The 22930-nt window shown below is 41.4% G+C and overlaps 3 protein-coding genes across 4 annotated transcripts in view; 2 read left to right on the top strand and 1 right to left on the bottom strand.

The window, feature by feature from the left end:
• CEBPZOS (CEBPZ opposite strand) overlaps positions 1-10031 on the top strand; it is a 30461-nt gene extending 20430 nt beyond the window's left edge. Inside the window, exon 5 of the mRNA XM_073338354.1 lies at positions 1925-10031. The gene's annotated coding sequence lies outside the window, so the exon portion shown is untranslated. The remainder of the gene's footprint in view (positions 1-1924) is intronic.
• CEBPZ (CCAAT enhancer binding protein zeta) overlaps positions 1-12885 on the bottom strand; it is a 26322-nt gene extending 13437 nt beyond the window's left edge. Inside the window, exons 1-9 of one of the 2 annotated variants that reach the window (XM_073338348.1) lie at positions 12496-12884; positions 11707-11907; positions 9647-11172; positions 7902-8133; positions 5866-6040; positions 5513-5601; positions 4846-4899; positions 2851-2953; positions 2674-2742 (exon numbers count right to left, since the gene is read on the bottom strand). In XM_073338348.1, coding sequence (XP_073194449.1) covers positions 2674-2742; positions 2851-2953; positions 4846-4899; positions 5513-5601; positions 5866-6040; positions 7902-8133; positions 9647-11172; positions 11707-11907; positions 12496-12543 — 2497 coding nt within the window. In that variant the 5' untranslated portion in view covers positions 12544-12884. Of the gene's footprint in view, positions 1-2673; positions 2743-2850; positions 2954-4845; positions 4900-5512; positions 5602-5865; positions 6041-7901; positions 8134-9646; positions 11173-11706; positions 11908-12495 lie in introns of both variants that reach the window. The other variant, XM_073338349.1, reaches the window with a different exon arrangement.
• On the top strand, positions 11919-22930 carry NDUFAF7 (NADH:ubiquinone oxidoreductase complex assembly factor 7). Its single transcript, XM_073338350.1, has 10 exons — positions 11919-12207; positions 12602-12765; positions 14195-14275; positions 15005-15115; positions 16461-16674; positions 17252-17310; positions 17945-18058; positions 20236-20379; positions 20794-20967; positions 22207-22930. The coding sequence occupies exons 1-10, from the start codon at positions 12126-12128 to the stop codon at positions 22420-22422; spliced, it is 1359 nt and encodes a 452-aa protein (XP_073194451.1). The 5' UTR covers positions 11919-12125; the 3' UTR covers positions 22423-22930.

The raw sequence follows: 22930 nt of genomic DNA, 5'->3' as shown, positions 1-22930 counted from the left end.
AATAGATAAGGTTACTCCTAAGGGAATTCTGTGCACGCCCCCCCAAAAAATTCTGTGCACAATATTTTAAAATTCTGCAAGTTTGTCAATAAATGTGGCTCCAGCATGGCAGTGGGGAGCACAGGGCACTGGCTGCACAGAGGTGGGAGATCTCCCTGCAACCTCCCACCCTGCCCAGGACACAGACTGGGCACTGAGGCTGCACCCAACCCAGACACAGCACAAGGGCTGGCCTGCCCCAGAAACACTCCAGAGTCTTGCCCCTCTGCGCCATGCACACTAGGTGTGGGCAAGCAGGCTCATCCTAGCAGGATCCAAGTGTGGAGGGGCTTAGTGTGGGGAGATCCAAGTGTGGGGTGAGAGGGTTCTGTGTGGGGCAATTTGGGTGCAGGCAGCTCAGTGGGGGGGATCTGGGTGCAGGGAGATCTGGATGTATAGGGGCTTGTTGCGGGGGGTTCTGGGTGCAGGTGCAATGGAACTCTGCAGAGGAGGTCCAGGTGAAGGTCGTTAGGGCTCGGCAGGGTTTGGGTGCGTGGGGATAGGGTTAAGCCGGGGGGGGGGGGGGGTCGGGGTCTGGTAGTGGCCAATTCAGCCGGGGGGAAGGGAGCCTAGATGCATGGGGATTGGGTGAATGGGTGAGCAGCTCCCCATATAGTGACTGCTCCCCCCACAGCTGAGGAGTGATGGGGGCAGGACATGGGGGGGTGCGGGGGGGGTGCGAGGCCAGGGGAGGTTTCTGACCCAGCCCTGGCCGCTCCATGCAGGGGAAGTACGCTCCTCCCCAACCCCAACTAGGACTAGCAGCTGAGCCTGGCGCTGTGTAGGAGCCATGGGGCTGGGGAGAGCCAGGTGTGGGGATGTGGGGGGTCCTGGGTCTCACCTGGCATCATCCCCAGCCCCACTTCCACACAGTGATTTACCTCTCCGCCAGCTGCTCCAGGTGCCCGAAACAATGCACCCACGCTGCTAGGGAGGGGCATGTGACCGCTCTTGCAGCTTCCCTGTCAGAAAGTCATTTTTCTGCAGGGAAGCAAAGAAACCTGCGGCAGACATTAATTCTGCGCACATCCAGTGGTGCATAATTCCCTCAGGAGTAAAAGGTGTGGTGAGGAATAAGGACGTTTCTGGTGGGTAAGCACAGGTGTTGATATAAAGGTCATCTATACCACTGTTAATTGTAGAACTGAGTTTCCTGACTTTCAAATTGTATTTATGAATACAATAGTCAAATAATGATTTAAATATACATATATTTTACAATGGCACAATTTTAGCTTAAGATTTTTTTTTATCTAGGAAGTTATTTTTTTTAAAAGATACTCAACACGCCGATATGTGAACATAGTTTTATTTTCGTGAGCCCCTGAAACCCTCATGAATTCAGCTGTCAGAGCTTACAGACCCTGCAAACTGTGTGGGAAATAAGAAAAGGGGAGCAAGGAAATACATTCTGGCAGTGAAAGAGGAGAGTGTTTGGAAAAAGATGCATGGGATCTGTCAATAACTGTGTTACACTTGCTGGAAGATGAATGGGAAAGAAAAGGAGGGTAAAGCAGGATCTCTGCTATTCCTTACTCCCCTGCAAGGCCATGACTAGCTACAGAGAGGCTCACCTCCTTTCCAGTCTTTCTCCCCACCTTGCTTTTTAATTCCTCTGCCCTCATTTTCCTTCCATATCTGTGTGCCTCTCAAGGCCTCAGGTGCTAATGGCTTCTCTCTTAGGGAAACTGGAAATCACAGAAATCCAGAATATGCCTTTGATGTGTCACTGTTGGCAGTTACTACACCCATCATTCAGAAAGCATGGCTGGACATCCCAAGTTACCTTAGCAACACATGGTTGGCAGGGATGTGTGTCACAAGAGCCAATTATTCTGCTATTTTCCATCTTTTTAATGAGTTATGTGACTCTTTTTCTCTCCAGATCCTCTCTTTGGAACAACATCTCATAAAACAAATGAGAAAGCTTTGTCCAGTACATGAAAACTACAAAAATAGCTCCATTTGCTATATTCCTGTAGGGCCTCTCAGGGCTTCAAGGACAGCAAGGTCTGCTGTTTCCGTAGTTCTACCCCTTCCTTTGCTAGCATGCATTTCTCTGTATGATGGCTAACCAGAGAGCAACAGCTCACTGACTGCCTGAGGAAAAGAAACTACTTCCCTATAAAGAAACTGACAGTGAATGAACTACAAGCATGAAGAAAAGATTTAAAGAACAGTAAAAAGGTGCACCAGGAAATGTGTTGAACCAAGCCATGTGCAGAAGCAAAGGCTACAGGATTTTCTTATTCATTAAGAGATACAGAAAACGATAGCTGAGACCGTTGTGACCATTATGCTTCTATCAGATAGGTGTGCACCCCCTGCTGATAAGGTGGTTTAACGGCCCGGAATTTTGAGCTGTGAACATTCCATACATATTCATGTGTAAGAAGCTTGGACTGAAGAGCAAGGATCACATATGACTTACTTGCCTCTGGAGAACAATTTTCTCTTTGTTATTATTTTCTTGATGAAACAGGAATAATGTTCATGGCATGGGGTACAGATATATATATATACACTGGAGGCAACAACTACGCACAAAAGACATTTGCTGCCTTACGTACACCACCATGAACATTATTATTCCTTAGCCATTGCAATCTTTCAACTGGAAATGTTTCCACTTACCAGCAAGACTACGCACATCATTCATTAACTGTTTCTTCTTTGGCTGCATTACCACACTGCTGGTGTTCTCTGTGGTAGAACATAAATCAATCAAATGTGTTGTTTCACATGTTTATATTACCACTACATATATCAACAATAAAGATCATGTCCTATAATGTATAGAAAAGTTCCCACCTTTGCCTTTATGAAGTTTGGGATTTCGGTACACAAAGCGATCCAAAAATCTCATTAGTGTGAAATCCTGTAGAGGGTCACCTGCATATTGAATGTAATCACCCTGGAAGAAACAGAGCCAAAAACCATCAAGGTCTTAATTTCAAACTACACAAGAAATGAACTCAAATTACATAAAGATCTAGCATCAAACTTGAACACTAAACAACAAGAATACAATATTAAACTGAGTGAGAGGATATCTAATTATGTGAACCTGCAAGTGAATACATTTATTTTCAGATTCCCAAATTCTGTGCTTTATTTTTCTTCTTAGCTCTAGGACACCTTCACGAGCTCTCGACCACTGCAACAGTTCAATGATACCTTCTAATAGCCTCTTTATGGGTTTATTGGACAGACTTTGACGCTCTTGATCAATTACAAACTTTAAAGTCCTTTAGAAAAGAAGGTGCATATATCATAGTAAATAACAATCTATGCCCAGCACTAGTTAGCTATCACAGTCAAAACAAAATCTCTGAGTTATAATGTTTTTTAAAAATACACTTTTTGTGTGTTCACTTTGGCACAGTACCAAATACCATAATGCCATAAAAAACATTTGTTCTGACTGCATAGTCCATTTTGTGAAAAGCACTCAAAATAAAAACGAACATTAATATTATCCAAATATTGATCTATATGAACACTTCTCACCTCTTTTACTGTTAGTATTTATGACATGCATTTATTTGGCATCCATCACCACACTGTACATGTCTTAGATTAATACAAGACCAGTTCCCATGTATTGGGAGCTAATTCTTTATAATCTCTTTATAACCACAACTTTAAAAGAAGAGAGTCTCAGAAGACATTGTCAGGAGACTAAGTGATAGAGAAAACTGGAAAAGCCTGGAAAAGGGATCTTCACTTTTATGCAGAATATGCAGGGGTGGCAAGTAGACAAATATGCCCAAAATGACAAAAATGCATCTCAAAAAATAAGTCAAGACGTGAGAGCAGTTACAGTACTCTGTAAATAGCTCTGTACTTTCAATTAAAACAACTTTCCTTCGAGTACACAAACCTCTCAGCTTGGGTTAGTTAACTGAAAGGATTCATAATAATAATTACAGCATTTCAATTAGGGATTTGAAGCTGAAGTTTAGAGAAGTGGGATTCTAATAGTCTGAGCACATGGAGGCATCTTTTTAAAAGGAAGTGCACATTGACTCTCCAAGAAATTAAAAGTAAGATTCCTCAATTTACCAATACAAACAGACAGATCTTTTTGCAATCAAAATGCTATCCAAGGACTGTTAGGAAGAGGTCCCTAATCCTTGAAGTCTATATACCAGCACCAAGCAGGTTAAACATCTTGCAAATTTACACAGCCCTCTTATTCTGTGAGGAAATAAATTCCATTAAGAAATGTATATACATTTAGGCAACTAAAGGAGAGCAATGAATCCTCTATGGCAGAAAAGGCACCATGACATTTTGAAAAAAGTAAATTCATTCTCCATCTGCACTCAAATCCAAGAAAACCCAATAGAAAAGTCAGTGGGATGAGACACCTACCAATCTGCATAAACTTCATGGAACCACAGCAACAAATGTCAGTGCAAACAGTGGAGGAAATGGTGCCAGGTCTGTGAAACCTGAGCTAGCCATGCCCACTCTGTGTGGAAATGTGATCTGATGAAGAAAAAGCCATCCATATTGGCTCCTCCTAAGCGTTTTCTCATTCAGGTTAAATATTTAAATCCATAAAAACTCTTTTTGAACTTTTATTTTAACCATGTAATTCATGATGTCACAGAATTTCTCGCTATATCTGCGAAGTTCAAGTTCTGTTACAAACCAGAAATCAGGTAGCCCTGCTACAAAGTTTAGATCTAGTAAACCATCGACTGTTGGGGCCCTAGTTATTCCATTAAGTTATTCACCAGTCTTTGTAATGCCAATAAAAAATGGAAATTACACACTATGGAATGGTAAGTTACTTACCTCTAAGATAGTTTTTGCAAAAAGAGCCACAGATGGATGAAAGTGTTCGGAAAGCTAAAAAATAAAAACATTTGTATATTTCTTCTTAAAAGATGTGTGCAATCAGAAAACAAAAGCCTCTCCCATTTGACTACTGCTACAGCAACATTATCCACAATGTCTTAGCTGAATCTTGGAATGTCCCCATTGTAAGAATCTAGAATTTTGTTCAGCTACTTGCTACACAAATCATAGCCACTTTGAATTAAAGAAAGTCTGATTTGTGCTGCCTGAGAACAGCTGAAGAATTTATTACAAAATAAAGATTAAAGCTTGTTATAACTATTTGTACTACAACCTTATTCAGTACAAAAAACTATGCAAATGTAAGAGCATGGAAAAGATCTGTTGCTATCATTCTAATCTCAATCTAAATGTTGCAATTCCACACACCCCGCATAATTATTGACATGACATGTAATCTATTCAAGTTAAAACTGAGTAAGTGATTTCCTTTTCATCCAATATTACTCCCACCTGATTAAAATTTCACAAAATTCAATAACAGTTAAGAGTGAGTCTGAGCAAAGTCAAGTCTATATTCCATGACATTAAAGCCAAACTGTTTTCTTGCTGAACTGGGCCTTACCATAAAAAACAATTAAACAAAGTTGTAAGAACACTTTACCTTTTTTAATTCCCAAAGGCTTGTGCTTTCAGCACCACAGAATAATGGATTTCGGTGCAATGGATCATAGCAACTTGAATTCTTTCCACCTGAAGCAAGCACAAACGCTTTAAGTTTCTTCAAACATAAATGTGTACATAAACATATGGGAACATAACTTATATTCAAAAAGAATTATAGAAGAGGAGAACTTCTATTTGAAGGTTGAATCCTTTGGATCAGACTCTAATTTAGAGATTTTTTTAAAAGTAATGTTTTAATTTATTCTTTCATTTTTCCACTAAGAGTTCTGATCAACCTACCAGAAGATAACGGTATTACTGAATATGACTTAGATTTTCTAGTTAATTTACCTCCTAGGTTCTGATGATGCACCCAGGAGGCTGCTGAATTTGTATCATCTGCTTTGACAGAACTTTCCATCATGCTCTCTCTTTCTGCCTCCATTTCTCTGTCTGCATCTGTGAATTTTTCCTCATCCTCTTCAGCTTCTTCCAGGTCATGAAAGTGTTCTTCGTCTTCAGACTCCTAGATAAAACATTTTTTCATTAATTGTTGCATTTCTATATAGTAGTAATAACAGGTGATGAATTCAGTTGGACAAGATTACATAATTCTGTTAAAGGTGACCTACAAAAATATAAACAAAGTGAGCTCAGTGTTGAAGATATTCAAGTTATTGGGCATTATGCAGGAATTACTGGGTGAAATTCTATAACCTACATTATGCATCAGGTCAGATTAGACAATTGTAATGGTCTTTTCTGGCCTTCAATATCTATTAATATTTCAAACAGCGGTAAGAGGGGCACTTGGCATGTCAGTGTATGTATAACTTACTTTATTCTTACCACATTACTTGAAGCATAGTACCACTGACTCCTAACACCATGGGCCTAGGAAAACATCCCACTGTTAAATGTCCTCTCCCTGACGTGCTTGCTCTCTACTGGTCTTGAAAACAGTATGGCTGCTGGAGACAAAACTCTTTTCAACACCATTATACTAAGCACACTGCACATTACATTCTACTAGTAACTAGGGCACTCTCTGTAATGGTATTGAAAATGGATTGGCCCCTTTTGACACTAGCAGCCAGAGGGGTTAATCAGGGAAATCTGCTGATGGTAATTATGACCATCAGCAGGTCACTTTCCTAGTATAAGCAGACCCAAGGGAAATCTCTAAATATACACCACTAAGCTGGTCAGGTCATAATCATCAGAGAATCCCACAGAAACATGGATCCAGTTTAATGTTGGGGGCAGAAAGAGGAGAAAAGGCAAAATAACATCACATAAACACCAACAGGACTTAGTGGTACCATTCCTCCAATCCCTAGTGCAGAAGAGAACAGGTTCCATGATCCAGCAGGCTTTCATGGTGGTTGCAAATCACCAGTCTTGCAATGTTCAGGGATTATATTCAAAGCATACCCTTGTTTTACATCATTTTGTCAAAATATGTGAAGATCACCTTTAAATTAATTCCACAGCAAACCGTAATCCACTGAGAACTTTAAATTATTACCCAAGTAGTATGAAATATGCTTGCTACCGTATTCTAAGATGTGGATGAAAGAATTGTGAAGACTAAATGGTTGACACGCTGATCAAACCATGTCAGTGATTTCTAGTCAAAATATCGATGCTGGAACATCACTAAATATAATTTACAGTGCTTTACAAAATAATGACAAAATACCTGCCTTCAACAGCTTACAAGCAAAAGGCATGATCTTTTACCCACTATAGTCAATAGCAAGATTCCTACTGACTTCAAAGGAAGCAGAATTGGGCCCTAAATTAGACAAGACAAACATGTCAAGGAAAAATTGTTCAGGAAATGTAAAGATGTAGAGAGATTATTGGGAAGGAGAACAAAGCAGGAAAATATTCCTGGAAAAAGTAAATTTCAAGGAGGAGAGAATGCACATGAAAGGCTATTCCAGGCACGATTGAAGGGGAAAAGCTGAGTCAGGCAACAAAGGTGAAGGCAAGAGGACTGGGAGGAACAAATATGTGAAACACAAATAAATGTTTATTTAGATAACCTTCTTTGGGGTAGGATGATTACATAGCACCTAGCACAGTGAGGCCCCCTGATCCCGACTGGAGCCTCTGGGCCTGGCTAGAATACAAATCTGTTCTGTTTTTCATCACATATAAAATTGTTTCAGTATATTAAGGAAAAGACCAGATGAGAAATCAACTATTCCTAGTTACTCCTACTGAGAAGTTCATGAATACATTTAATAAAGCCAAAGGGACAAGAATCACTTGTCAAGAAAAGCTGATCTGGAAAAAAACCCAAAGGTTTTAGTGTTACCAAAGCTAGTAAGTGGAGACCCAACACAATATTACAGAAGTTGTTAAAAGTCACACTATACCACATGATCCTGTAGTTGAACTCGTAATCCTGGTTTTATTTTCAGAATCTCAGACACAAGATACAGGGCTCCACAAATGAATGGTGGCATTTGTCCACAGCTGACTTGAAGTAATCTTTTCACAAAGGCCTTCACCCGCCGCAACACAACATCTGCCTTCACAGACTTGTAAACAAGATTAAGAAACATGGACTGCTTTGAACATGCTGCTAACCCTGGATCCAGCAGCTTCCTGTGGAAAACATAGGATTATCAGCAACATTTCCTTCTATTTACCTATTATAGTGTTTTTACCTTTTCATATTACACAGTGGTATCTAAAAGAGTAGTTACTTCTTATTCTACCGTATAAGAAAATAGTACAGTAAATACTGAATTGTTATGATGACAACTGTTGAGACATCTATATACAATATTTAACATGAAAAACCCATTTCTGAGCCGTCAGGTGACAGAGAAACAGCCTGTGTGTAAGAAAAGGTTGGAATAGAAAGCAATAGAAAGCAAAACTTCATGATCAGGTTTTAAAATGTCAAAAATATTAGGATAAATTGATCTATGCAATCTCCTCACACTTTCAAAGAACAGAAACATCTATTTTAAAAAGTGGAAAGAAAAGGATCAGCCCACTGGAGCACTCTACAGTCAGGCCAAACACTTGGTGACAAATCAGAATTTCACTGTCTTATTCTTCAGGTTAGCTAAGGCTAGAAGGCACTGCAGAAGCAGCATGTTTTGCACAAAGAGGAACAAAGGGGAATATGAGAGCCCTGGATTAATCAGTGGCTTTCCTTGGCCAGTTAGGAATTTCCTTCAGAACCTTTATATGTCACTTCTTAACAGTCAGCTCCAAAAGGGATGGTTAAAATGCAGAGCCTCTAGGGTAGTCTAACTCAGTGGCTCTCAACCTTTCAGGACTACTGTAGCCCTTTCAGGAGTCTGATTTGTCTTGCGTACCCCAAGTTTTACCTCACTTAAAAACTACTTGCTTACAAAATCAGACATAAAAATACAAAAAAGTGTCACAGCACACTATTACTGAAAAATTGCTTACTTTCTCATTTTTACCATGTAGTTATAAAATAAACCAACTGGAATACAATATTTACTTACATTTCAGTGTATAATATATAGAGCAGTATAAACAAGTCATTGTCTGTATGAAATTTTAGTTTGTACTGACTTTGCTAGTGCTTTTTATGTAGCCTGTTGTAAAATTAGGCAAACATCTAGATAAGTTGATGTACCCCCTGGAAGACCTCTGTGTACCCCTGGTTGAGAACCACTCCCATGGAGGCTCAACATCTTGCCCCCCATAAAAGTATGGAAACAAGAGTTTAGGCAAACTGTTATTATAACAAAAATTAGACAGCTAAAATACAGGTTACAGAAGCAGGTGACCATCAATAAGTTTCAAACTTAAGTATGGGGTTAAAACATGCAACTGGAAAACGATACATGAACAATGGGTTACGTTTAAATGTTCTGTTTTGATGACCTGTGTGATTGTCATGTCATTGCCATTTTTTTTACAATGTGCATTATAGGAGGGATGGACATAGGTAAGCATTTAGTAACAAATGTCCAAAATTTTAGCACAGGAAGATTGGAAACTGACCAGAGAGGCCACTAATGACAAAATAAAGTCCTTCATGTGTTTCTACAACAGCATTTTTAGTTAACAGTTATCATTTCATAAAATGAAATTTAGACCACCAAAGTCAGAGAACGTATCAATCACTTACTTGTACAACGCTGCATAATATCTATCTGATACAGTCTGATGAGAGTCCATTACTTGGAAAAGCAACATCAGGGCCTGGACACTGGTGCTGAAGTTCACAAGATGCAGCACCTTAAACAGTGTGTTCATCTGCTCTTTCACTTTCTCATCACCAATCTGAGCATAAGGGTAAGCTCTGTTCACCCCAGTCAGAAGAGCACTGAGCATTTTAGATTCAACTTCTTTTTTCTTGATGCAACTCCGAAAAAAGCAAAAATATAGAGTTATCAGTTTGTTAGCCAGATCATTTTCCTCATGGCTGAGGACTATCTGATTTAAAAAACAAACTGCATAATATTGAGCTTTAGGGCTAATGTTTGATCGGTAGAGAAGCCTCTCCACTTCATTACACACAACTCCTTTCATGTTTGGATGTTTATGAAGTAAGGTCTCCAGAAGATAAGAGGCTTTGGTGGCTATTTTGTTTTGAGGATCTCCCAGTTTATTCACCAGCTGCACAAGAAGAGCTTTCTCCTCCTCTGGCTTGTTACAGAGAAGCTCATAAGCAACTGCAAGGGCTCGAGCCTTAGTTGCCATCAGAGAATCGTGGGTCAGTGTTTCTAATGCCTGTACAAATTCTGCCACCAAGTGTTTCAGCTGATGCTCAAAGTACCATAATATCAATCGCCTGTCCCTTGAATCTCTGTTGCCACTCGAAAGCTTCTCCAGTTTGTTTAAAGGATGTTGAGAGAAAGTGTGGAGTTTACGATTATCTGGTAAAAGATCTGAGAGGAGAAGCTCCTTGAAAGTATCCAAAGCCATTAGGCTCTGACGCCTGCTGCCCTTCTTTTTGATAAGGTTCACCAGGGTCTCAACAAATTGGAGTGTGTGGACAGACCCATCTTGGATAAGAAGGGTCATGGCTGCCATTCTGTCAGCTAGCGTACCTGATGACACAACAGTGTTCATCCAAGCTGAGGAGGCCCCCTTCTGAAGATCTGTCTTACTCTTATACAGGTCTGCCTCCTGCTGATACAGTCTTTGGGCCAAGGCTTTATACTTTGATACAAACACCTGATTTTGTTGCTCAGAAGAGAATTCATTGGTGTACTCTAGATCATACCATTTGCCCCCTGGTTTGATCAGCAGTACTTGTCTAGCATGAAATTCAAACACCTCTTCTTGTTTCTCTTTCTTTACCACTGGCACTGTAGGAATGTGCTCTTCATTAGGCTGAGCTGGCTTCTTTTTCCCATCTTTGCCATTATTGATCTGTGCTTTTCCTTTGTTTTCTTTGACTTGATTTTCTTTCTTTCCTGCTGGTGAAAAGGCACTAGTTTCCTTTTTGCTGATTTTCTCTTTCTTTGCTGGCTTGTCCTTTTCTTCCTTCTCCTCTACCACCACGATTTTTTTTGAATATTTGCACACACCTAGTGACTTTATAAATTCTTCTAGTTCACCTTGCCCCAGGTCATCAATTGCTCCTTGTTTACCACCATCCACTAGGTCCTCTGTCTCATCCAGAGCAGCCAGCATGATATAATCTTGCTGCATGAAGCAAACACACACACAGAAAAATACGTAGAAAACCAAGCAGCGACGCGAACAGGCGCCGTGCAAATCCTATAACGGACGGAAAACCACCCATCGTGGCTGCGGTTTTCCTCCACGGGCCAGTCTGGGGATTCAGGGAGTAGCATAGCGATCCCACAGGACAAGCGCGCGCCAGGGGACCACGGGCTGGGCTGCCACGCGGCTAAGGGAAGAGCGGCTCTGGCTGGGCACCGCTACGGCCCCATAGCGGCTTATAAACAAACCGCTTCTCTTCCCCCCCCCCGCCCCGCCCCGCCCCCGGATCGGTGCGTCGGGGAGCGTCACCGTCCTGCGAGCTCCATGCCGGCTACGCCCCCTCCAGGCCGCGTCACCCCTCGCGCCGCCCGGCCACCCTCCGCGCGGGGGCACAGGCCCGCGCGCGCCCCCCTCTCCGGCGGGGGGGGGGGAGGTCTGCGCACTCTCAGGGCCCCACGTGCTCACGCGCGTGCCAGCAGCGCGCTGCCATCCCTCCCCGAAGCCTTTTCTCACCTTGGTGCCCCCCAGGCGCAGCACCTCCTGCAGCGTGAACCCGGCTTCGGCGCCATCCTCCTCGTCAGTCTCCTCCAGCTCCCTCAAACCCACCACCGCTGACGCCGCCATCACTGCTCTGCCGGCGGCTGCCACCCCGCGCATGTGCTCCATCGACTTCCGGACAGAGCCCTTGGGGAGGTGGCAGGTCCGGCAAGATAGCTAGAGAGTAAAAGAGATTCCAGGGTCTGAGAAGGGAGAAAGGGGCGCCCGCGCCCAAGTCAGGGAAACCCTCACAGCTGCAAGCATCGCTTGTGCTCTGGCCCGGCCTAGGGATCAGGCCCCTGCCTGTATTCGGGGCGGAGAGAGCATACACAGCAGCCAGGAACTGGCAGCGTCAGGTCAAAGGTGGAAGGTCAAGGGGCGCGGACGTTGCAAACATGACCCGGCTGCCTGTAGGGCGCTCTCTGCTCGCGGTTGCCCTCGGTGTCTCCTGGCAACACCGACTTCTCCGTCACCATGGTAACAGCCGGGCCTAGCGCTGCGGCCGCGTCTCGACGGCGCTCTGAACCCCACCATCCCCCGCTGCTTCTCCGCGCCCGCGCCCCTGGGGGGCGTTGGGGGAAAAAGAGCCCGCTTCCCGAGCTCAGCAGGGCCCCCGCGCTCTGAGCGGCCCGGACACCGCGGGGGCCGTGTCTGCACCGCTGCCTCCCTGGGCGTCTGGCCCGGGCCAAGGCTTTAGCCCCACCTGAGCCCAGCGAGGCGAGCCGCGCCGCGCCCCTCCTTGCCGCTGGCCGGGGTCCCCCTTACCCGACTGGCAAAGTCAGCTGCAGGCGCTAAGTCAGCTAGTCCCACCATGACAGTCCTTCCCGTAGTGAGGGTGTCTGTGTGTTTTCTTCCCCTAACGCTTCTCCAGTGGTCCCGGCTGCGTGGAGACGCCAGTGCTTCGGTGCCGGAAGCAAAGCAGAAGACAGCAGTCCGGTTACTCCGCTGCTGAAGCACCTCATGTTCAAAATAAAGTCAACTGGCCCTATTACAGTCGCTGAATATATGCGGGAAGTCCTAACGAATCCTGTGAGGGTACGTGCGCAGCATGGCGCTTCTGAATGCAGTTCGGGTGAACCAGATGGCAGCATCCCAACACATTGCTAGGATAACCCTTACCATCTGATAAACTCCCCTCTTTCAAAGCATGTTTTTGGTTCTTTTAATAGACAAGCTAGACCAGCTCCTAATACAGTTTGTAACCAAGCTGGTGACTTGTTAATGTTTGGCTTTGCACACGTATCGCATTGTTTGTGCCCACATATCACGTTGTTAATTAGTAACCGACATGGCTAACAGTGGCACACAGTCGCCTTCCTGTAACTGGTTTGGGGAAGCATTAGTTGGGGTGGAGATGGGAAGCGGAAGGGTGGTTTGCAATGTAGACCCCTAAATGTGCCTGTGTAATCAGGTTGTCTGGTCCTCCTCCCAACTCTCTGGGCTCCAGAAGGTGCTGCCAGTGTCACTTGGTGTGCATGCCTTCCTTTAGAGGAATAATAGGATAATATCTGCTGGAATTCCACCACAGCCCTTGGGGAAACTGCACCACAAAACTTAAAGTTTCACCCATTTGGGTCTCCTACAGAAATATTCATGAGTGTCAGATGTTAGGAAAACTACAAAAAAATTCCCTCCTTGGAAAACGCTGTGATCATTCAGTTGGGGGAGGCAGGTGAGAGATGGGAGGAGGGTTTGTTAGTGAGATATTCCTCAGTCCGGGCAAAATTTTCCTTTGTAATATGAGATGCACACCTCTCACTTGCATTGCTCTGCCATCCGCAGCTGCATTATCTCTGGAAGAAGCACCTGCAATCAGGTTTCTCCTGACTAGCCTCTTAGCTATTTAATATCTTAGTGGATGTGTCTCTGTTCTAGTTAGCTTGGCACCATCTCCTCCTCCACCTTGTTAATTTTAATTATTATGGCAATGCTCAATTCTGTTGTGATGTGAAAAATGACTTATTTTAGTTGGTTGTAAAGTCTGCAAAAGAATTAATTCTGAGTGCTGTACCAATCAGACTCTCTCAAATGGAACTCACAGCTTTGTAATTTTAACCCATGCTAATCAAATGATCGTAGAAAGTTAAGCTGTCATACAGAACACTGTCAGTTTCAGATTTCTAGGGACTCATAAAAAGGGGAAATAAGCTCAGTAATAAAAATCAATGTTTTAATTGTTTTAACATTTACTAATTTTCTTCTACAAACCCAAGTTCATTTCTTATTTTTTCCTTGATGTAAAATCTGTTGTTGCATCAGTCAAACCCTCACCATTTTCCATAGGAGGAGTTTTTTTGGGGTATTTTGGATTTGTTTCATTTTTTTCAGGATTAAAAGGACTACATTTGTTCAGTAGACTGGAAAGTGATTTAATTTTGAAAGTTCAGGGGAATATGAAGGCTTACGTATCAGTAATCGGAAAATAAATGTGATATTATTCATTTCTCTCTTTACTTTACTTTAGGGTTACTATATGCACCATGACATGCTGGGAGAGAAAGGGGATTTTGTTACTTCACCTGAAATAAGTCAAATCTTTGGGGAGGTAATATATAAAATTAATTTTTAAAATGTTTCTTTCATCCTTAAAACATACTGTTACAAATACAATTTATGAACATGTGGTCATATACGTTACCAGTGCTGATAACATTTGCTGAGAAGCAAAACTAAACACACATCTGAAAAGTGACTTTGTTTAAAGAAAAAAGCATTTGGGGCCTTCACATGTATTGTGTATAAATTATTTTCATACCAGATTTGTTTGGTTCATAAGTAAAAAACTGTTGTAACTTCCAGGCTTGAACTCAGAACACAACTTGACTTTTAGATCCCATGCTTTCTGACTGATGCATCATTACCGGTAATAAAGAACATACAGGCCAAATTCTGCTTTCAGTTGCACTTATGAAAAGGCATTGTATCAGTGATGGTTGCCTATGTGTAACTAAATTGGTATCCACGAGTGACTTGCATTTGATAGTTAACAATTCTTTTGATGCACAAGCCAGAAAAGAATCCAGGTCAATCTCCCAGAGCTGTTTTAGTTCTTCAGGGCTGACGGTAATCAGATCTTCTCCCTCTAGAGGTTCAGGGATCGTTTTGGCTGCTTAGTAAAAGAATGATGTTTTTACATAGCCACTGTTCAGCACAGACCTATGCTGTAAGACTGGTAAAATAATGTAAATGTTCTGGTTTCTGTAAGTGAAATGCAGATGTATGTATCACTAATGCTATAAATTCTAGTAAGTTTTGTGTATTTTCTTCTCAACAGTTAATAGGAATATGGTATGTTAGTGAATGGATGGCCACTGGCAAACCTAAAACTCTCCAATTGGTGGAACTAGGCCCAGGTAGGGGCACTCTTACAGATGATATTTTGCGGGTACGTAAAAAAAATATAATATTCTCTGTATGTCTGAGTTTACTAGTTTGGAGTTCTCTTTGGCTCACACAGCTAACATATTGAAACCTGAAATTCAAAATGAAATTCCATAATACATGTTAAAACTTCCTTATCTCCTGAATGCATTTTGGTTACTAGACTGCAACATAGGATTTTACCTAAGCATATCTCTCTGTATTCCTGTTATTTTAGTGAGGAAACTGGGGGGGCTCAGAAGTGAGATGAGAACACTGGATACTAGAAGCACAATTGTGCAGATCCATCACTAATCCATTGTAATACACAACTACATTGAGGAAAAGGGTAAGACTATCCCATTAGAATACACTTATAGAAAAGAGTTACTCAGGGTCATAAGCAGTTTATATGGATGTTGCTGATTGTAATTAAGAGGCCCTAATGTGAGCTACAGAAACATGACAGTATTACAGGCTTGAACCTCAGAGGTGCTCAGCATCCTGAACTCTCGTTTACTCCAGTGGGAATGGCGGAGGCTCATCATTTCTTGGAATATCAGACCTCTTCAGATGCAATGCCTGTTTCTCAATTATTCACTAATAAGTACTAATTAAATTACCAACCAAAAGGAATGTTACTGGAATTCAGTACTCCAGGGGAAATAGTGGCAGCTCCCCCTCCTTCATTCACAAAAAAAGGCAAATGTAATAACGACTGTGGAGTGTATAATATACATTGTTCTCATGTGTCCTACTTTGGAAAAATCAGAGATTGCTGGTGAACCATTGTACTCCAAAAGCAAAATTTGCTGTAGGTGTCAGAGAAGTTGCTTCTTTATGCCAGACTCCTGTTACTCTCAGTACACTTTCATTCATTCCCACTTCTTCTTGAGGTTGTGGGTCTGCATTTCCATCCTCGAGTTTAGCAGTTCTCAAACTGTGGGTCAGGACCCCATTTTAATGGGGTCGCCAAGGCTAGCTTAGACTTCCTGGGGCCAAAGCCAAAACTCGAGCCCCGCTACCCAGGGCCAAAGCTAGAGGGCTTCAACTCTGGGCGGTGGGGCTCAGATTACAGTCCCCCTGCCTGTTGTTGCTGATGACTAGTGACCTGAACCAATGGTAATAGTCACATAAATGAGGGTGACAAGATGAGGCCTTAGATGAGCTGAGTACCCTCCTCCCCAGAGACCAAGGATGAAATTCTGGTCCCATTGAAGTCAGTGAGTCCAGGATTTAACTCCCGATATGCTCCCTTCACATTTTTCAGTCTCCAACAATACAAGCAGTTAAAATCAACTCGTATCCTAAGTTTACAGTATTGCAGCACACAACTGCCTCTAACAGAATTCCTCTTTCTCTATTTACAGGTCTTTAACCAGCTGGGCTCTTTACTCAATAAATGTGACATTTCTATTCATCTGGTAGAGGTGAGCCCCAAACTAAGTGAGATCCAAGCATTGACACTGACAGGAGGGAAGATACAATCAGAGCTTGATGTTACATCCCCTGTCTACATGAAAGGCATTAGCAAGGCTGGAATTCCAATCTTCTGGTACCGAGAGCTGCAAGATGTACCACAAGGTAGTTATGATTTTACTGTAATGATGGCTTTATTCACTCATTTGTAACCTTTTTATAACTGAGAACTTCTCTGCAGTGTGGTTGTGGATAGAAAAGTAATTCTGTATGAAATAACCCCTACTTCTTTTGTGAGCCTGAATAAGATTTGGGCCCAGATTTTAAGTGGCCACTGATTGACGTCCTCCATGTCTGGGTGTCCATCTTGACACACTTTGTGCCTGTTCTTCAGATGTGGTGAATGCATGCAGGCCCCATTGGCTTCATCTGCACTTTGTGGGTGCCTAGCACTTCTGAAAATCAGGCTCAAACCGGCAACCCAAAAACGGAGGTATCCAAAGATAGTGGCCACTTTTGAAAATTTGTTCCTTAATGAATCTCTGCCTTAGTTAAATGAAATGGGTTATAATAATAATTGCATCTTTCATAGTGATGTTGACTAGCTTAATTCATTACTGTTTATAAAGTACATTTTGATTCCCAAGTGGAAAGTGGTGTTAGAAGTACCAAGTACGATTGTTAATGACTTTTTATGTTGAAACACTGATGACCATTTTATACTTTTTTTTTTTTTAAACAGGTACTAGCTTTTATTTAGCACATGAATTTTTTGATGCCTTGCCAATACATAAATTTCAGGTACATCTAGAAGCCCATTGTGTGTGACTTTCTGTTTAAGGGATGTGTGGTATGTGGAAGAATAAAACTCATTACCAAGCGAGACTGGGGCTTGTTTACTAACCTCACCACTTACAGAAATATATATTAAATTGTAACTGAATTTGGAAGACCTACTGTTGTACTTTAACTGAAAAAAAAGTTAGGATTGAAAAGATACTATGTTGTATGTATGTTTTATTGAAAAAATAAAAAAAGACTTCTAAGGTTTTAGGAGAAATTTAAATATTTCCAGATTCTTATGGGAATAGTTTGCTTATTTAACTTGAATAAAATTCTGGAGATGGCTGTTCATATTAATTTGGCAATGAAGTGCCAACTCTTAAACTTACTCCTCAGTGGATGTACTTAAGCCTGCATTTAGTGACCTTCAGAGCATTCTACCAGACCAATTTACCAGGCTTTCCCTAAAGACAGTTGGCTGGGGATTCTGGGTAGATATTGGTCCAATATACATTTGATATTGTTATAAAAATGTAAAAGCATCTCTGTGTTTTGATAAATCTTTAGTTAAATCTAATAGATACATAGGCTAATGAGTTCTGATGGACTACAGTATGGAACATCAAATAAATATTTTTGGTTTATTAAATAGAGAACAGAACAAGGATGGCGCGAAGTGTTGATTGATATAAATCCCAAAGCTCCTGACCAACTGTGTTTTGTTCTGGCACCATCTGCTACCCCTGCTACAGAATACTTCATACAGGTAAGATTATGTGTACTTGAATGACCTCAAATTAGCTGTGCCCTACTCTTTCAAGCATCTGGTTATTACTGGCTCTTCAGTTATTTCTGAGATTCCCAGAACATCTTCATTTGAGGATCTACTACTTCATACTATATCATCAGGTGAGTTTGTTAGCCTCATAAGTCACTGCACAGTTTTAAGTTTTATTGTTTCAGGAAAAATGTTGAGCTTTGTTCCTCATGAGTAATAAGCAGGAGCATTTAATAGTTACAAAACCTTACTGTCAACTTACCTCTTCTTTTCCATATGTAATGCTGGCTTGCAAAAGACTGTTTGCTCTTGTGAACATTCAAGCTAGTACGTCTTTGTGAAGTTAGTAGTAACTCTAATGCATTATGTTGTTTGGTTTGCATTACAATAGCTCTTGGCCCCCTTTTTGAAGTGCTGTATGTACACCTACTAAAAGACAATTCCTGCCCTAGAGAGCTTATGCTCTAAGGTCCTGATCCTGAAATGTCTTGCTTAACCTTATGCACTCTGAGTGGGGTTGAATGGGACTACGCATAGGGCATAAAGTTAAACACATGCACCATTCTTGTGGAGCTGGTGCCTAAATAGACAAAGTATCAGTTTACAGATGGGGAACTGAGGCAAAGGGACACAAAATGCTAAACAGGAAATCTTTGGCAGAGCTGGCACTTGAAACCAGACTTCCTGAGGCCCAGGCTAGCATGTTACCCCCAAAACCATCCCTCCCTGTCACTGGCTCTGATTCAGCAAAGCTCTTGAGCATATTGTTGGTACCTGTCCGTACATATTAATCCTGTAAATCCTTCTTCTTTGAATATTAATTTCATTTACATGTTAACTATTCTCTCAGTCTTCACAGTCTGTGTGTGTATTTGGATAGTAAATCTAGAGTGTTTGGTCCATAATCTGAGTGACCTATATTGAATAATTTCGTATGATTGAGCACTAGACTGTAATCCATCCTGGCACCTCCAAGTCTGTGGGAAAATAGATGTCGAGGAAAGAGAGCCCCTCAAATTACCAAAAGCATCTACAGAATATAAGCAGGACTGCTTGATTGATCAGGAGCAACTGTTACTGTACATGCTTTCTGAAATGATGAAATGGGGGTCAATTAAAAGATGTTTTTGGCAATGGCTGGTTGTCCCAGCTGCTAGAAATAATAACCAGATAAGAATTCCTTTTTTGCTTATCAATCATGTAACACAGATACAATAAAGGAAATTCTGTAAGTAATGACATAATGAAAACCTTAAAACATATGGCAAAATCAATCATGGGAAAGTATTTTTCCATACAGAAAAGGGGTTTGTGTCTCATCCTATGAACAACAGAGGGCTTGAAAAATAGGTTGGAGAATGCAAAACTACTGGCATCTCACCAGTTTTAGAAGGGAGAGAGAGGCAGAAGCCAGCTCTTTACTTTACGCCCAGGGTGATAATGTATCTCTTTCTGTATTATGTACTGCATAGTGTTGTAGTAATCTGATTAATAATCTTTGATTAAATTCCATTTGATCCTGTTATTTGACAGTCTTGAATCATTAAATTCAGATGTGCAATAGCATGCTTGACTGTTCTGCTGACATGGGCCTGGATATGCCCATTACAATATTTAAATGACTATAACTGCATTTTTCTAAACCAGTTTCAGCTTTTAAAAACAAAGCTACGTTTTCTGAGTGAAGCAAAATTTCAAACTTAAAACTACTTACAAAAATATTTTTGGGTTAAGACCATAAGGGGAGACATTTCATCTGAGGAGGTCCTTTTATCACCGAGAGGTAGCTGAAGTAGTATTTTCAACCTCCAATTATAATGGCATAGTAATGACAACCTGATGCTAGTATTCATTTTCATTAGAGAATTTTCCTCATACCACTCTGGGGCGGGTAGGGGGGAAAGTTGAGTTGTACAATGGGTTTTTTCCACTACTTCTCCCTCACCCCAATACATTTCTCATATAAATTATTAACTGAATGAATTACCACCTCAAGAAACTGCTAGGGTAACCTAGAACAGCTGAATATGGGGTATGCTCCATGTACAATAAAACAATCTGAAAACAGGTACAAGACAAACTAGCTGATTTGGAGCAAAAAATATTTTCTTTTAGTTACTTTGTGTGTGCTGATTTACGCATTTAATCCTTACATCCTGCATTAGGGTAAAGAAGCAAGAGATCACGTGGAAGTATGTCCTGATGCTGGCATCCTCATTCAGAGACTTGCGTGTCGTATTCAAGAGGATGGGGGAGCTGCACTGATTGCTGATTATGGTCACAATGGAAATAAGACTGACACTTTCAGGGTAAGTTGGATAGTTAAAATGGTCAATTATCTTTCACTCCTTACTGCGTCAGCAGATCAATGACTATAGAAAGTAGCCAAAGTTCTGAAAGAGATTTGGCCAAGGAAAACCCATGATGAAAAGCTATTAACCTCCTTACTATGCCGCAGTCACTGAAACTACTTTTGGGTGAAGGACTGTTTACATAAGTAGAAGTTGCAGAATTGGGCTCTAAATAAATATGGGGAGCTTTGTCAAAAGGGAAGGGATGAGTGAGGTGGGCCTTTGATTCTATCTGTGAGTTTTTGTTTCTGTAATTGGAGAAAGTAAACTTGAAAAACACAATTTGCCTGTCACGTCTTATTCCTTGGCCTAAAGGCAGACTGCCGCCTAGGTGTGCACTGGCTTAAGTTACCTTGTAATTTAATTTTTCAGAGTTTCCGCAGTCACAAACTTCATGATGTATTAATAGCTCCAGGTACAGCAGACCTGACAGCAGATGTTGACTTCAGCTATCTCCAAACCATGACACAGGGAAGAGTAGCCACCTTGGGACCTCTAAAGCAACAGGAATTCTTAAAGAATATGGGTATTGATGTCCGGCTGCAGGTAGGGTCCAGTGATTGCACGTAGACACTCTGACTAATGCACATACACCTCATAAGGGCAGAGAGAGCACACTTATAAAGTTTGTGGACAATACCAAGCTGGGAGGGGTTGCAAGTGCCTTGGCGTATAGGATTATAATTCAAAATGATCTGGACAAACTGGAAAAACTGTCTGAAGTAAATAGGATGAAATTCACTAAGGACAAATGCAAAGTACTCCACTTCAGAAGGAACGATCAGTTGCACACATACAAAATGGGAAATGACTGTCTAGGAAGGAGTACTGCAGAAAGGGATCTGGGGGTCATAGTGGATCACAAGCTAAGAGTCATTGTAACACTATTGCAAAAAAAGCAAACATTCTGGGATGTATGAGCAGGAGTATTGTAAGCAAAACATGAGAAGTAATTCTTCCGCTCTACTCTGTGCTGATTCGGCCTCAACTGGAGGATTGTGTCCAGCTCTAGGTACCACATTTCAGGAAAGATGGACAAATTGGAGAGTCTAAAGAAGAGCAACAAAAATAATTAAAAGTCTAGAAAACATGACATCCGAGGGAAGAAAAATTTGAGTTTGTTTAGTCTGGAGAAGAAGACAGAGGGGACATACCTTTTCAAGTACATAAAAGGTGGTTACAAGGAGGAGGGAGAAAAATTGTTGTTCTTAACCTCTGAGGATAGGACAAGAATCAATGGACTTAAATTGCAATGAGGGCCATTTAGGTTGGACATTAGGAAAAACGTCTTAACTGCCAAAGTGGTTAAGCACTGGAATAAATTGCCTAGGGAGGTTGTGGAATCTCCATCATTGGGGATTTTTAAGAGCAGGTTGGACAAACCCCTGTCTGGGATGGTCTAGATAATACTTAGTCCTGCCTTGACTGCAGGGGACTGGACTAGATGACATATCGAGGTCCCTTCCAGTTCTATGATTCTGTGCTGCTGCTACACTAAGCATTCATTAAAAGTAGGTTTTATGTAAAAACCCTCTTGTTTCTCTATACTGTCAGTTGGTTGCAGGTTTTATTAAAATTAAATGTTTGCAGATCATAATTAATGGCGTTTTTATATTTTAAAAGTAATTTTAGGTAACATTTCTATTCCCTTCAGTATAAGGCCCCATTTCGATCACCAGTTCTCCTGATCTTCCTTGTGTAGAACAGAATCTGTGTATAAGGCTTATTTTGTGGGAGAGGAGGAACAGGAGTAAAGGCATAATGAACATGAATTGTTTCTTTCAGGTGCTATTGCAGAATTCAAGTGACACAGCAATGCACAAACACTTGCTTCAAAGCTATGATATGTTAATGAATCCTAAGAAAATGGGGGATCGCTTTAATTTTTTTGCCCTGCTGCCTCATCAGAGACTTGCACGTTCTGATCAGAAAGTGAATCTACAACACACAAAATCTCTTTCAGCACCTGTTGCTGGATTTGGTGAACTTGTCTGGAAGTAAAGCTAAAGATTAGACACTTTGTATAATTGATGGGAGCCTGCCAGTAACTATTAAAGTCACAGTAAAGAAAATGAAGTCTGGGCATTTTCTAGTTTTACATAAATAAACTTTTCTTGTAATGGACCATCTGTCTGTATGCAACCAGGATTTATTTAACTGGGTTATGCACTGCCTTTGTGCTGATGTACAAGCAGAGGAAGTGTACCATTGTTTTGACCTGCTGCTTCCCCAGACAGCTTCTTTGTGCCTCCATCTTAGGTATGTACCTATGGTTTTCTTGGAACCTGAGGCAGCATTGATGGCCCAAAGATTTCTCCCCAGCTTAACTGCCAGCCTCCATTACACCACAAACAGGCTGCCCTGACAAATCTATATGATGCTTATCTGTTGTGGGTAACTGGGCTACTGTAATTGACTAGAATGACCTGTGTATGAGCTAATATCAAACTGAACAAATTTCAGTAGTTCCTATACAAGAAAGATACGCAATAAATGAGAGCAAACTCTT

The sequence above is a fragment of the Lepidochelys kempii genome, chromosome 3 (assembly GCF_965140265.1).
Source record: "Lepidochelys kempii isolate rLepKem1 chromosome 3, rLepKem1.hap2, whole genome shotgun sequence".
Lineage (NCBI taxonomy): Eukaryota > Metazoa > Chordata > Testudines > Cheloniidae > Lepidochelys > Lepidochelys kempii.
This window is presented reverse-complemented; position numbering and strand designations above follow the sequence as displayed.